We start from the raw sequence: 15238 nt of genomic DNA, 5'->3' as shown, positions 1-15238 counted from the left end.
AGGGCTCAACAATTGCTTGATGGTGTAAATTTTTTAATAGTGAAAAGGAGGAAAATATTGGGGAAGGGGGCATAGATAACGAGCTTTATAGTTTTGGAGGGTATTTTACTGTAAACCTTGCGTGCTGCCCGTGTATGAACTGCCCGTGGATTCCCAGGCGTGGCGTTTGCTCTGCGCTCTTTGTCTGAAGAATTTTTTCAACCCTGAATAAAAGTGAACGTTTCACGTCCCATTCTTGCGCCCCGCGGGGGCTTCTCGGAGGCGAGGGCGCCCCTGAGCGCATACAGAGGCCGGCGGCGTCGCGGGGCTCTCGGCGCTCCTCCTCGCGGGGCCGAGCCGGAAGGGCTCCGCGGGCGGAGCGAGCGAGCGAGGCGGCCAGCAGAAGGGCGGCGGTGGCGGGTGGGATGCCGGCGGAGGAGGAGGAGGCGGCGGCGGCGGGCGGCCCGCGGCTTTGCGGCTACCTCCAGAAGCTCTCCGGGAAGGGCCCGTTGCGGGCTTTCCGCAACCGCTGGTTCGCCTTCGACGTGCGGGGCTGCGCGCTCTGCTACTACAAGGGCCCGCGGGAGGCGCAGCCGCTGGGCCGCCTGGAGCTCGCCCACGCCGCCTTCCGCCTCCACGACCCGCCCGCGCCCGGCCTGGGTCCCGCGCCGCAGCCGGCCGAGGAGGAACGGCGCCAGGAGGACGGCGCGCCCGGCACCGCCTTCGAGGTGCACGGCCCCGGCGGCGACGTGGCGGTCCTGCGGGTGAGCAGCCAGCCAGGGAGGGAGGGCGGGACGGAGGCGGCCCTCAAGGGGGGCACCCAGGCAGCTCCTCTCGCCCGTGCTCGGAAGGGCCGGTGGCTGGAAGCCCCGGGGGTCTTTGGGGCCGAGCTGCGTTGGTGCGGAGGGTGGGCGGCCTTCGGCAGCTCTGGCAAAGGCCCTCGGCTGGCCCTCACCTGGCCGGGTGGGTGGAGGCCCAGAAGGCTGCGGAGGGTGGGGCGGAGGGGCCCGGCTCTTCCTTCAGCATCGCGGGCCAAGGTCAAGGCTGGCGCCCTGGGCTGAGCTTTCCTTTTGAGAGGGGCTGGCTGGCTGGCTGAGTGAGGGAGCCTCGAGGCCAGGAGCCAAACCCCGGGTTGCTTGCTCGGCTGTTCCCTTCCCTCCTCCTCCCCGCCAGATGTTTTGGGAGGTCTTTCCAGATGGGTTTGCACAACCCTCCGGATGCCGTTTGGATCACAAGACCCGGGCAGGGCAGGGCTCCTGATGGAAGGCGAAAAGGGGTTCAGGTCAAAGCCTCCCCCCCTCCCCCCCACATTTAGAAGGATTCCCCATCTCAGGAGGCCCGGCTCTCAACACCTGCCTGCAGCTCTCAGGAGTGACTTGCTGGCCAGGGGGACTTCTTGAGAGTTTCACTCCAGCAGCAACTGCCCAGTGGCCTGGGCCTGCTGCAGTCCCAGAGGTCATCCAGGCCAAAGCCAAAATGCCAGTTGTGGGAAATGGCAAGATCAATACAGGCCTCGGAAAGAGACTTTGACTCCATTCCTGGAGCAAAACTCTTTTGTTGAAGTCCCCGATGCAGAACACAAAATCTTAAAGACTGGTAGGTGTCAAACAGGGGGAGCAAATCTCCGCTACTGGAAACTCCCTCCTCATGCTGTGGCACAATAGCTGAGCGGTTGGCCCATGCAGTGATAGCAGGATTCTGTCCTGGGTCAGACTAGATGGTCTCCAAGGCTCCCCCACTCTGCCAAGCCAGGTGATGATTGCCCTCCTGGGCTGTTTATTCAGCGGATTGGGAAGCTTCCTCTCAGCTTGCTATGATCCACTCTTCCTCCTCCTCCTCGAGGTCTGTAACCCTCCGGGCTGCCGGCTTCTCTCCACCACAGGCCGCCACACACCAGGACATGATGTACTGGCTGCAGGAGCTGCAGCAGAAAAGGTGGGAGTATTGCCACAGCCTTGACGCCGCCAAGCGCTACAGCAGGACATCGCCTACTCCGGCCGGGTGCTCCAGGGGGCTGGTGGCCAAGGACAGTCCCGGTAAGTGACACATCTCTTCCGGGGACCCTGGACAGCGCAGGAAATGGCTCGGCAGATGAGATCAGAGCTGCGATGACTTCCACGTGGTAGCGTGTTGCTTCATGCCGGCTTCGTGGTCCACATTCGGGGGCCGGATGAGAGGGAGAAAAGGCTCCTGTCATGCAGGGCCAGGCGCCACCTGTCGGCCTCAGCCCGGGGACCCCTGCAAAACTGGGGCAAATTGGCCTTCCTCACCTGGAGGTTTCCAGTTGTGCTGGGATTACAACTCCCAGGATTCCCAGCCAGTGATTGTTCACAGAACTGTTCACAAGCCAAACAAGGCTCTGTGAAAGCTGCCTCACCACATTTTTCCCCCATGGGTCACAAGAAGCTGTTTCATTGATTTGGTGATTATTTTTTCTTTGTTTTTCTCCACAACAGCAAACATTTATTTAAAACTTACTTTAAAGATAATATATATTGGAAATTGTGGTGTATGTATGCCTATGTGCATGTGTGCCTGTGTATATACACACATAACACATCAACAAATACACACAAACAGCCAACTTTTTGTTTTATTTTGTATTATGTTGGATTTTTAACTGAATTGCCAAACATTGATTTTTTTCAAACATATACAAGGGACGGTATGTTTACATGTGTATATTTTGTTGACTATCCAGTTGCAACAATGTCATTCACAATTTCCCCCTTTTTAGCAGCCATGTTTTTAAAGAGATGGGCAGTAAATATAACGTATGCCGCCCTTGTGGGTAAGGGAACCATTGTGCAGTCGGCACTTGTTGGGTTGCTCTGATTAGATGGCTGTTTGAGCTTTTGTTGAGGGTGGTAGAGTGTGTGTGTGTCTCCGCCACCTTTTGTCAGTGCCCCCCAAGCAGCGGTAGGTTGCTACCAGTTCGCCCCGGATTGGGCGAACCAGTAGCGGCAACAGCAACGGTGGGAGGCTCCGCCCACCTGACCAGACGCTTCTGCGCATGCACGTGCCCACGAGCGAACCGGTAGCGACAGGTTTTGAAACCCGCCTCTGCCCCCAAGGGCAGTTCCTGAAGATCAGGAATGGTTGTGGTCCAGAAGAGAGGGGTCGGCTAAAGGAGGGAAGGGGATGCCTTGCACTTTCCATCCTCGAGGAGCAAATTTGGCTTAACAGACGTGGTCCCTGCTAGGCCAGAAGAGCCAGAAACAGCCCATCTCCTTTCTCCGCAGAGCTGCAGCGGAAGAGCTGGGCCTGCCCTTCTCACTGGCTGCGGTTTCCTCCGGGGAAGCCTATGCAAAGTTACAGGAAGCCACTTCAAGGCCTCCCGCCAGCTTCTCCTCAGTGAGCAGAGAAGCCGAGCCTGGGATGATCGCTCTGCGGGCAGACAGGTTGGGGAAAGTCTTGGGGGGACGGGCAAAACACTCCCACCGGCCCAGAGGGGAACCCTGGTAGTGGCCATGCTGCTCTCCAGAACAGAAGGCATCGACATTGCATGGGATGGGTAGCAGCGTGGGCATGGGCTCGCCTGCTGAGCTGCAGGAAGGGGTTTGCCCAGCTGGGCGTGCGCTGCCAGCGCTGCTCCTGCTAGGAGCTTAGAGCAGAGAGGAAGTATGACCGTGGCAGCTGATGCATGCGTCTCCTGCATTTCCTGTGAGGGTCCTTGAAGAGCCAAGGGATCAGCAGGCTCCATTGTTCCCCGTGAGCCCTGCGTTGTGACACCCTGGGCCTCTTGGGACTCTTTCCTGTAAGCCTCAAGGTGGAAGTCGGTTGGCAGATAACTGGTGGGGTTGCTCTTCTTCAGATTGCACGGCGCTACCCGCAAATGCTTCGGCGGAGAAAGCCCGCCACGTCCTCGCCGTTGAGATTGCCCCCACGGAGCTGGTAGGGGAGCAAGCCGCCTGCCTGCCCGCTCCAGGCCACCCCGGCCCCATCAACTTCTCCTTGAGGCAGCTGGGCACTGACATCAGGTGAGTCCTGGCGGGGGCCGGCTAGAGAGCTTGCTCAGCCATGAATGCACTTTTCTTTTCTGAGGGTCCATTTGGGCTTAAGGCTGGCGACTCTGAGGCAAGCGAGCAGACTTTGGAAGTGGCAAATCCCCAGCGGGTTCTGAACTCGCACCCCTAGAGAAGTCCTGTGAAGTGCAAAGACAGCTCTGTTACGCTGTCACACTCAAATTGCCTCACTGGACAACAGAATCCGGCATCCAGAAGGAGGGTGGTGAGGAAAGGCCACTACTAAACCTGACATTGAAAATGTGATGGCAACACACACACCTTTTGGTGTGTGTGTTGTTGTTTTTTAAAAGACATGGAATGGATGCTGGGGGACTCTGGCAGACGAACTGCTCCCATTTGAGCTCTTAGCCATTGAAAGCTTCTGAAATGGCAACTCCCAAATCTAGCCGCTTTGCCAGAGGTTCCCTTGTTGCACCCTTACAAAAGCCCCCAATTCCCCTCCCCCAAACCCCTTTGGCTCTCTACCTGGTCTGGGGCAAGCAGGGGCCTCCCTGCTCCGCAGAGGCAGCCCACCCTTGTGCCAGATGCTAAAGAGCACAACCGGTGTCCCTGCTGCCCAGCATTTGGCCTGGGAGGACGTGAGAAAGGATCGGGCCCTCGTGGCCCCGGGTGGACCAGGAGCTCTTGGCACAACAGTGAGTCAGATTCTGCTTCCCGTGTGAGACTGAGTTCCTCCTTGTTCTTCAGAACTCCGGGCCCTGCACCCGGGGCAGCCTGAGCTTCTGCCTGGACAAGCAGCCCAGCTGCTTGTGGCTACAGTAGCTGCAGGCGCCCGGCAAATGGACAGCAGCTGCAAAGGGAGAAATATTTGCTGCCCCCCAAAGCGTGCCTTTTTGTACTTTCCCTGTTGGGCATCTGCCTGCCACGAGCTTCCCTGTTTTGTTGATCCTTCTCACAGCCTGCTCGGCAGTGCACACTTCTGTGGGGTAAACAGAGGCTGGATTTTGCAACCGGGCATTCCTTGTGGTTTGGGGTGGCCACATTGAACCCGCTTTCTCCTTGGAAGGAGAGAGAGCGGGGCCTGGAGAATTCTACCTTGGAACAGAGAAATCTGGAAATGCTGGTTTGGTTTTAAAAAGTCCTTGGGCTTCCGTGGCTTTCTTGAGAAAGGGTGTGATTTCTCAGTGTGACTGAAGTAGGACTGCTCTTGAGCAAGACAGGGAAAGTCTTGGGCTGGTCAGAGCCTGCATTGGTCTTTTTAAAAGCCTTTCCTTCATCAGGGTCCCTGTCTTGGCTTATTCTCTCCCCTAGCCTCACTGGTGGGAAGTGGACATTTGGCGCTGCAGAAGGCCAGTAGCCTAGTGGCTCAAGCTTGACCACAGGCGGCCATCGGAGGGCCAGGCCATTTCCTGCCTGCTGTTTATGTTTTAGCTCAAAGAGGCAGGAAGGTGACCAGCAGGGAAGTCCAGAGGTTCTGGTATTTGGCTGTTGGGCAGGAAGAGCAGCAGGATTGATGACTGTGAGCGTCTTTCCACAGGCAGTTCCAGAGAGCAAAGGGTTGTGATCAGCAGTAGAATCCACTTACCTTTGCTACCGGTTCGAGAACGGGAGCACGCTATGCGTGCGCGCCTCTTCTGTGCATGCGCAGAGCCAGAAAAGGAGACCTAATCACGTCCCGGCGGGTGGGCGGAGCCTCCTGCCACCAGTGCTATCAGTTCACGCAAGCTGGATAGATCCGGCTGGATTTCACCGTTGGTTGTGATGGAGGGACAACGGAACTGTCCTGTCCTGGGCGCTTTTGAAGCCCAAGGAGGGAGAGAGGGCACCAATGTTCTCCAGCCTCTGATAGGCGGGGTGGGGGGTGGGGGGGAGGGGGTTGGGTTCCTGCATTAAGGCCCTCAGAGAAGTCGCTGTGTTCTTGGCTTCAGCAGCTTTGTGAGTTCAGCCAGCTTTTCTCTGCCCTCCCAACCATTTCGAATGTCTGTACTTTGCAGGAATTCTGTGTCTTCCTTAAGAACCGGAAAAGGAAGTGGTGAAAACCGCAGGAGTGTTTTTTACACAGAAGAATGGGAAATGCTGGACCCCACCCCCAAAGACTTGCTGGAGTCAGCGGCTCAGGAAGAAAAGCGAAGGCTGGCAGCCGAGTCCAGCAAAGGTGCCCGCTGCTGCCCGTTACCCGCCTCCCCCTCATTTTCTGCTTTTGCAGAATCGTTCTGGCTTTGCAGACTTTGGGGCGGACACTTTGCCGTCCTTTGTGAGTGGAAGTCCCCAAGGGAGGCAGGATCCCAGGTTGGCTTCTGTGTACCGCAAGAATCTTTGTTCCCCCTGAGCTGGGAACTGGAAGGGCCAAACTGGGGAGACAGTGGCTGCAACAGCTGAACCCACCCCCCATTCATCTTGGCTATTGCATTGGAGAGCGTCCTACTCCTGGGAAGTTCGGGTGTTAACTTTGATGCCGGGTTTACTATCCCGGCTTCTCTCACAGCGGCTGCTAAAATTGTTTGACAGTTTGGATGAATCTGGAAATGAGAGTGAAGAGGAGGCGTCTCCTTGGATAGGTCGACGGCTCAGGGCTCTCTGAATTTGGCAAGGGGCTGGCTCTCCATATTGCTGAACTGGTCAACCTTCTGCCCCCTCCCCCCCATGCTGCAGGTGGGACCGGCTCAACCTTCCCCTTTGATTTTGGCCGCCTCCCGCAAAAGGCCAGGCGTCCCCTGAAGGACCCCATGGCTTCCAGCAAAGGCCGAGGCAGCCTGGAGGCCTCTCCTCTGGAGTGGAATGGAGGCCGGCCGGCCACAGAGGCGCAGCTGAAGTTGCAGAGTCAGCAGGAGAACCTGGAGCAGCTGAAGACGGAGCTGGCCAGCCAGAAGGTAGGCAGGTGTGAAGGCTTTGGCCACCTGCTATGGGGGGGAAGGACATGATGGCATCTGGATCGGAGGCTCATCCGCTCGCCCGTCATCTGGGCCCTGTTTCCCTCCAGGAAGCCCCTGGCTTGCTCACTCTCCCTTCCTTCCTCATTTGCATCCAGGGCCCAAGCGGCAGGAAAGCCCTTCCTGTGGGGCAGCAGAGGCTCCTTCTCCATTGCATTCGGTCCACCTGGCTGAGGCCCTGCTTGTTTCCACACGCCCTCCCTCCCTGCGTTCGGTGCAGAGTGCGAGAAGCGATTGGCTTCTCTGGCATCTGTCGCGGAACCTAATGCTGACCAGAGCTGATAGGGAGGGAAAGAGGGTGGCCCCAGGAGCCTCCGGAGCTAGTTCGCACAGTGAGGACTAGAAGCTTGTTCTTACCGCTCCTACTCTGGCGCCTCAACCACAAGGCCACCCGGCTCTCTCTTTAAAAAAGTAGCAGCAGCTGTCAAATGCTTTGGAGGAAATGATCCCAGGCTTGGTGGCAGGCCCTGGAAGGGCCACTGGCCCCTCAGTTTAATGAGACGCCTTTTCTGCCCTTGTGCCTCTCCCGGAACTTGGGGTTGAAGCAGGAGGTACTTCTGTGCCAGGAGGAGGGGGACCAGGCATGAGGGTCCTGGTTGAGGAGGCTCAGACCAGCAACAGCAGCAAGTCCATTGCAGCATGGCGGCTTCTGCGAATTGACCCCCCCCTCCGCCCCCCAGTTTCCGAAACAGCCTGCCAGTTTCTCCTCACCAGCCTTCTCGCTTCCTCGCAGGAACTGGTGCGGCTCCTGCAGCAGACAGTCCGGTCCTCCCAGTACGACCGGTATCTAGCGGGGCCCCTCTGCGATGGGAGCACCAAGGGCCACTTGGAACTGCTTCACCAGAAAGACCACCAGATTTTGGGTCTCAACCATCAGCTGGAGAAGCTGAACCTGGAGAAGGAGCACTTGCAACAGGAGGTGGCTGGCCTGAAGTCCACGGTGGGGGAGCTGGGGGAGCAGCTGGACATGCTGATGGAGACCATCCAGGCGAAGGACGAGGTGATCATGAAGCTGTCCAGGGAGCTGAGCGAGTGCGAAGCCTCCTGGCAGAGCGGATCAGCCGACGCCTCCCCCCCCATCAGCAAGGAGCAGCAGGAGCTCAACAAGCTGAAGGTAAGAGCCCCGCTCGCCTCCTCGGGGCCCGGGGTCTTAGCCCACCAGCCCATCTGCAGGATGGCCTGGATGAGGAGGAAAGTCAGAGGGAAGAGGGCAATGGTGAGAAAATGGGCAGGTTGAAGCGGCTGCAGCCTGCTGGTTTGGCCACTTTCTGGGAGCCTTTCTGGAAGGAAGGCCCTGAGCAAGACGGGTCCTGTGTTGTGCAGTTGTGGTTTGATTAAGCGCAATTTCTTAGACAAGCCACAGGTGGCTCCATTCCCACGTTACATACATCAAGTTGTTTTTTTTTTATTAAAAAGTTTTACCACAATTTTAACAAGTATTTACCCTCCTCCTCCTTCCACCCCCTTCACCCAACCCCCCTCGCCCCCCCCGGACTTCCCAGAGCAAATACAGGGTATAGCATTTACCAATCATAAGCTAAAATGCGCTAATTATTCATATATTTTCTTCATATAAAAGGAAGAAAAAAGAATACTGTATACAAATACAATTATTACTTTCTGCTCATTCATATGCTATTTGATACTTTTTAGTCTGATATTTGTTTTGAATATATTCAGTCCATCTTTTCCTTTCCACTATATATCTTTCTTGTGAATAGTCTTTCAGGTATGCTGAAATTTTTGCCATTTCTGCTAAGTTCGTTACTTTTAGTGTCCACTTTTCAATAGTAAGCAGATGTTCCTTCTTCCAGTATTGCGCCACCAGCAGTCTGGCTGCTGATATTAAGTTTAAAATTAATTTAGTCTCTATTGATGTATAATCTGTAGTTATACCCAATAAAAACAATTGCGGAGTAAATTTTTTCTTCTTTTTCAAAATATTTTGCATAATCCACCAAATTTTTATCCAAAATGCTTTGATTTTTTTACAAGTCCACCATATATGATAATAAGTAGCATCATTTATTTATTTATTTATTTATTTATTTATTCACATTTTTATACCACCCTTCTCCGAAGACTCAGGGCGGTGTACAACAAGTAAAACGACAATAATCCAAAAACCATTTAAAATACCATAACAAAATTAAAAATCTAAATTAAAAATCATCACAATCACATCTCCAACATTTAGCTTGCAAATTCGGATACATACACACCAATTTTTTTGGATCACATCAAGTTCTTCACAGTGCTTACTGGCTGCTCCTAAAGGTACTGAGCTGCACATCGGGGGAGTCAGTTTGGGCTTTGAAGCCAAACTCTGCAGTGCCCCCTTTCCCCCTTCCTGGGAGGCAGAACCAGCTGCCCCCCCTCCTTTCCTCTCCAAATGCCCCACTCTTGTTGACAGGACAGCCTGCAGGGTTACAAAACCCAGAACAAGTTCCTCAACAAGGAGATCCTGGAACTTTCTGCTTTACGGAGAAATGCTGAGAACAGGGAGAAGGCGCTGATGGCAAAGGTCAGCCAAAGGGGCAGCCCATCGTGAACCCTTCCCCATTTTCAGCCCCCCCCCCGGGGGGTCAGAGCCACTGACAGGTGACCCATTCTGGGGGGCAGAGACCCAGTGCTTCGCTTTCCAAGCTGACCAGATTTTGTACCCTGCCCCTCCCCTCCCCAGAGGCTGACTGACCACAGGCCATGTTGCTCTCTGTGGTAGTTTAAGGGCAATAACATTGCTGGGGTTGGGGGGCAGAGCTGGGCTGGGGCGGGGTCTTCCCTTGGCTTTCAGGCTACCTGGATTCTGCTGCCTGCCTCAGCCCCTGTCTCGGTGCCCCCCACACAGCACAACAGCCTGGAAGCCCGGATGTGCCAGGTGGAGAGCAGGTACCTGGTTCTGCTGCAGGAGAGGAAGATGCCGGTGTGCTCAGAGGAGCCGAACCCCAACAGCGACCTGGTGGCCCGGCTCTTGGAAGATGCCCTGAAGGTGGACAGCGCTGAGCAGCCCGAACAGGCTTACTTCAAGCCCCACATGGTCAGGTGAGCCTCAGTCTGACCTTCTGCTCAAGGTCCCCCCACAAGAGTGGCTCAGGGTCATGGGCCCAAGCAGGGGCTCTCCCCATATCCCGGCTTTTAGCATGGGTCAGAATGGTTGCTGGCTGCTCTCGGGTATGGATCCTGGGCATTCCTCAAGCTGGCAGCAGCATCCTTTACCCCACTGGTCAAGCTGACCCACGTCTAGCTTTGTGCAGTCAAAGGATTGGAATTCTGCCCAACGTTATCCGAGGTGGACATGGCTGGTGCCTTTCTGACCCTGGACTCCCGTGGTGGTTTTGTGACTTTCCCGGAAGGTTTTTCTGCCTCTAGCGGTTCCGGCAAGTGACCGTCTCCCTCTGCTTCCCAGTGAGTACGACCTGTACGGGTTCCAGACGGTCCCGGAGGACGAGGAAGAGGAGGAGAGGCTGGTGGCGAAGGTGCGAGCCCTGGACCTGAAGTCCTTGTCCCTCACGGAGCACCAGGAGATGTCCACGAGTGTGAAGTGGGAGAACTTCCTAGCTGCCAGTGTGAACAGGGAGATGGTCCAGACAGTGGAGCTGAAGAACCTTATCCGGGCTGGGGTCCCACACGAGCACCGCTGCCAGATCTGGAAGTGGTGTGTCGGCCTCCATGTGAAGAAGTTCAAGGAGAGCAGGCCCTCCGGCTACTTCCAGGGCCTGCTGCAGGACGCGTTGAAGAAGCAGAATCCGGCCTCCAAGCAGATCGAGCTGGACCTCCTGCGGACCCTGCCCAACAACAAGCATTACTCCTCACCCACCTCCGAGGGCATCCAGAAGCTGCGCAACGTCCTGCTGGCTTTTTCGTGGCGGAACCCAGACATCGGCTATTGCCAGGGGCTCAACAGGTAGGCAGCCCTTCCAGGCCAGCCAGGCCAAGAAGCAGAGAGGATGCTGGTCCCACAAATGGGGTCTGGATGACCTGTCCACATTTCTCTCCGTCCCACCCGAGTTCCTCCCTCGTGCTTCCTTCCATCTCCAAAGCCCAGTCTTAGGTTTGTTTGCGAGGTGGGAGGCAAGCTGTTGAGGAATGGGTCCCCCTCTGTGTTTGCCCTTCCCAGGAGAGGAAGACCCGCATCCCTCCGCTGCTGGTCCTTCAGGACCAGATGGGCCCGTGTGAGAGAGCAGGCATGGCTCACTTGCCTGGCTTTGCGCCAGGAGGCCCTTTATGGTGGCCCTCCATGTTTCCTAGCCGGCTTTATAGGCCCCAGGAGGAAACAAAATAGCTGCCGTTTCTTACAGAAACTGGTTCTGGCTTCTGCCTCCTGGCTCTGTGAAGGCAGCCAGGCTTATGGTGTTGTTAGTGACCTTGGGAGATGAAAAGAGGCAGCCAGGGGGTGCCCAGAGGGCCCAGCAAGAGGCTCAGGAGGGACCCTCCCTAGTTTCTTAGGCTGTAGAGGCAGGCAGGGAGAATTGTATCTTCAGATCTGCAAAATTCTGCAAATGTTGCCTTACCATAAAGTAGCAACAGCTCACCTGCTCGTGTTTCCTGCCTAGAAAGGCTAACCTGATGTGGTAAAGAGCATTTCGTCTGCAGGGGGTAGGGAGGGAGGGGCACCAAGCCCTTTTTTCCTTCTCTCCTGTTTGAAGCCTTTCTCTGGGCTCTGTGGGGGAAGCAGCACTTCCCATGTGGTCTCTTTTCCAGACTGGCGGCCATCGCTCTCCTCTACCTGGAGCAAGAAGATGCCTTCTGGTGTCTGGTGACCATTGTGGAGGTCTTCATGCCTCGGGACTATTACACGAAAACACTGCTTGGCTCTCAGGTATGTGTGGAAAGAGCCCCCTGGAGCTTTCACTGGAGCTGGAGGCCTTACTTGGGGGGTTCACAAGTTGGAGAAAAAGGCTGCCCCCCCCCCCGAACAATCTGGAAAGAGCCTTGGAGATGAATTGCCCAGCCAGCAGGAGAGAGGGAGGCCTTCAGGGCCTCTGAAAGCTCTTCTCCAGCTGCCTTCCTCCTCTTCCAGGTGGACCAACGTGTCTTCAAGGACCTGATGAACGAAAAGCTGCCCCGGCTGCACGCCCACTTCGAGCAGCACCGGGTAGACTTCTCGCTCATCACCTTCAATTGGTTCTTGGTTGTCTTCGTGGACAGTGTAGTCAGCGACCTCCTCTTCAAAATATGGGATTCCTTTCTCTACGAGGGACCAAAGGTAGCTCCCCTCCCCGCCCGCCAGAGTGGATTCCCTGGGGAACTTCTGGAGTTGGGAGGGGAACCCTCCGTGCGTCTCGCTCTTTTTTGTGACCCAAAGCTTCTTGGACGCCCAGGTGATCTTCCGGTTTGCTTTGGCCCTCTTCAAGTACAAAGAGGAGGAGATCTTAAAGCTCCAGGACTCTACATCCATCTTCAAGTACCTGCGGTCTTTCACTCGCACAGTCCTGGATGCCAGGTGAGGACGTCTGCTTTGCCCTGCCATTCACAAATGTTTTTAGAAGGAGCTTCTGGTTTTATCTTTTATGGGAGGAAAGAAAAACTGAGTAAAACAATGCAAGCGATGTCATAAAATGGGTTTTGAGCCTGGCCTCCCTCAAGAACTTGATGAGGTTCTAGGAAAAGATTAAAGGTAAAAAAAGTTTGCTGAAACCCAGCCCACATTCTGTCGCCGGAGCTTTTGATCAGGGCTTCCAGCTGCAGGGACCAGTTGCTTTAACTAAAAGTTCCACAGGATACCTTTGAGTTGGCTCTTTTGCCTGGCCCATAATGAGGCCTCTCTGGTGCTCCTCCTCTTCCTCCAGAAAGCTGATGGGCATTGCCTTCAGGGACCTCAACCCCTTCCCCCAGCGCCAGATCAGGAACCGCAGGGCCTTCCACCTGGAGAAGGTGCGCCTGGAGCTGCTGGAGCTGGAGGCCATGCGCGAGGACTTCCTGCGCGAACGGGAGACCCACCCGGAGAAAAGGGACCTGATCAGCGAGGACGAGGAAGATGGCTGAAGGGACCTTGGGGGACCCCTTCGGGGTTTTTCCACAGTGCAGAACCTCCTGGGGATTCGAGGGCAGATTTCCAAACCCAGCGTTCCACCACAGAGGCGGTTCCTGCTCAGGTAGCCATTCAGTGTACCCAGCACTTCAGATTTCCTTTCAGTTGTGCAGCTGAGCTGTGAGTGTTTTCCTCCCTTTCAAAGCCTCTGAAGTGCCTCCAGACACAATACTGAAAGGCCCGTCGTTTTATGCCAAATTCTTTAGATTGTGCCATTTTGGAGACACTTTCCTCGTCGTCTTAAACAAATGAACCAAGTCACGGTGCTTCATCAGGTGTTGGTAGCTTTTGTGCAGCTTCAGAGACATTCCACGGGGCCACGGCTCGGTCTTCCCACGTGGGAAGCAGGAGACAACCTGGAGGGCAGCACCAGGGTTTCCGGACGGCTGCCGTCTCCCTTCTGGGCTCGGGTCCCCATCTCTGTTGGAAACCACCGGGGAACCAAGAAGGTGCTCCTTTCCCTGGCCTGGGGCTCTCAGAGGTGCCATACTTCTCTGCAGGATGGCCAGCCCCATCTACGCCCGGCTAGATCTCTCCAGCGCCAGTCTCCCTGGTCCTTGTGGTGAGAGCCTGTTGTTCCACAGACAGCAGAGTGGGTGGCAAACCCCAGCAAAGTTCCTGTTGGGGAGCCCGGGGACAGTTCATCGCAGAAGAATCCAATCATTCCTTCCATACAGCTTTTGTTCTCCAATACCACCCCCCCCCCGAGATCTTTCTTGGGGAAGATTGGGAGCTCTGCCTCCTCACAGCCAGGATATGCCTGCTCATGGCCAGACGCAAGCCACTTCGGGGGCAAAGAAGGCGTCCCACAGCCCAAGGTCGGTTTGGGAAAGACAGAATCCAGATCGTGTGTGGGCGTCTGAATACCTGGAATCCTAGCCTAATCCTAGGCGGTAACAGGGTGGCAGAGGAGGAGGGTGGCAGAGTTTTGGCTGACTTGTGACTCCCTGGATAAATGTTCGTGTCCTCAGCCATTGTGTCGGCCAGTCTGGAGGGTTTCCTCGGGGGGTGGGGGGCTATGTGGGATGCCGCAACCTGCGTTCCTTGCAATGGAGCCCAATGGCTGGACATCTTCCCCATCCAGAGGCCTCCCAGACTGTCAGCATTGAAGAGACCAAGAAAGGAGACAAGACAGGCACCCCCGCACGCCAGCACACAGCCCTGGGGCAGCTTGAAGATGGGTGGACCCCAACTCCCGGAATGGCTCTGCTGGCTGGGGAGTTCAGGGAGCTGATGTCCAGCCATCTTCCAGCTGCCAAGATTGAGGAGCACCGGATTTCCAGATATTGAGGTCTCAATTCCTATCAGGTTTTCCTTCCCTTTTTATAAAGAATCCCAAACTCTGCTATGTACTATATATGCAAAGTATTTATGCATGATGTCTATTCAAGCAGAATGTAACACACACACCCTTCCTGCTTTTGCAGTTTGCACAAGCTTCACACAGATCCAGTCTATTTTTCTGCCTTTCTTGCTGGAGGCCCTAGAACCACACACACACATACACACACACACACACACACACACGCTCAAAAGCCTCTTCCCTCTGGAGGTGGAGTCGCAAGTAAGAGTCCCGTATCCTGCGGAGGGAACACATTGCAGGGCTCACAGCCGGTGGAACCCCCGGCACAGGGGTGGTGCAGGAGATTCTCTTCCACATAGGACGAGTGCAGTCGGGGCTCCTGAGAATTCTTTGGGGTTCAGAACTCCTGAGTTCATTTGCCAAATTTTTGCAACCTCTTGAAAATAGACCGTTTCCTGTCTTTGATTTTTAAACGTTTTTGATTTTCATTCCTGTCTGGTTTTGTCTGACCAATCCTAGTAAATAAATGTACCTGACCACCTGCTGCTGTTTCTGTTTGTGCCCTGGAGGCCGAGCGGGTCTCCCTTGACAGAGATTTGGGTGGCACCTGAAAGAACACATGCCAGGAGGTGCAGGGGGTGGTGAGTCCCATTGTCCGTGGCAGATGAAGAACCGACATGGCCTGCAGAGTAAAGTTGAGCTCTTTGCCCTGACCCGGTTCAGCCTTTGCCACTGGACACCCTTCAGCTGGGGGTATGGAGGGGCTGATACCCTGCTAGTGGCCATGGAGCGTCCATCTGAGGATCCCAGTGGGCATCTGCCAGGAGCCAGAGGAAGCTCACCCATGCCGGGAGGACCCCCATTCCTATGGGCCCATCAGGGAACAAAGGCGGGCTGTGAGCCCAATCCTGGGGCCGCTGATACAAAAGAACAGGCCCAACTGCCTGACCCCTCCCTGTGCAGGGGACCCCCGGGGGGGGGTCAAGAGGGTGTCGGCTTCTGCAGTCCAGGCAAAAGGCAGGAAATG

At 55.6% G+C, this 15238-nt stretch overlaps 1 protein-coding gene across 6 annotated transcripts; it reads left to right on the top strand.

Annotated features, from left to right (window-relative positions):
* The first annotated feature begins 266 nt into the window (after positions 1–266).
* Positions 267–14752, top strand: TBC1D2B (TBC1 domain family member 2B). 6 transcript variants are annotated; one of them, XM_058155879.1, is made up of 13 exons: positions 267–743; positions 1862–2015; positions 3794–3959; positions 5942–6102; positions 6600–6817; positions 7611–7991; positions 9291–9401; positions 9726–9919; positions 10284–10781; positions 11579–11696; positions 11898–12083; positions 12199–12320; positions 12667–13000. In XM_058155879.1, the coding sequence occupies exons 1-13, from the start codon at positions 405–407 to the stop codon at positions 12860–12862; spliced, it is 2844 nt and encodes a 947-aa protein (XP_058011862.1). In that variant the 5' UTR covers positions 267–404; the 3' UTR covers positions 12863–13000. The 6 variants fall into 6 exon arrangements, with proteins under 6 accessions (XP_058011862.1, XP_058011863.1, XP_058011865.1 ...); XM_058155878.1 differs by having other exon boundaries at positions 400–743; positions 12183–12320; positions 12667–14752; XM_058155881.1 differs by lacking the exon at positions 267–743 and adding an exon at positions 752–942 and having other exon boundaries at positions 12183–12320; positions 12667–14752.
* The last annotated feature ends 486 nt before the right edge of the window (positions 14753–15238 follow it).

This window comes from Ahaetulla prasina, chromosome 13, assembly GCF_028640845.1.
Source record: "Ahaetulla prasina isolate Xishuangbanna chromosome 13, ASM2864084v1, whole genome shotgun sequence".
Lineage (NCBI taxonomy): Eukaryota > Metazoa > Chordata > Lepidosauria > Squamata > Colubridae > Ahaetulla > Ahaetulla prasina.
Note: the sequence above shows the minus strand (reverse complement) of the source record. Positions and strands in the feature narration are given on the sequence as shown.

Excerpts from the sequence above, each read along its gene's own strand:
- TBC1D2B (XM_058155878.1), top strand. The coding sequence starts at position 405 with ATGCCGGCGGAGGAGGAGGAGGCGGCGGCGGCGGGCGGCCCGCGGCTT. Across the intron at positions 3,960-5,941 it reads CAGCTGGGCACTGACATCAG|GAATTCTGTGTCTTCCTTAA; the intron begins GTGAGTCCTGGC and ends TGTACTTTGCAG. Across the intron at positions 11,697-11,897 it reads AAACACTGCTTGGCTCTCAG|GTGGACCAACGTGTCTTCAA; the intron begins GTATGTGTGGAA and ends CTCCTCTTCCAG.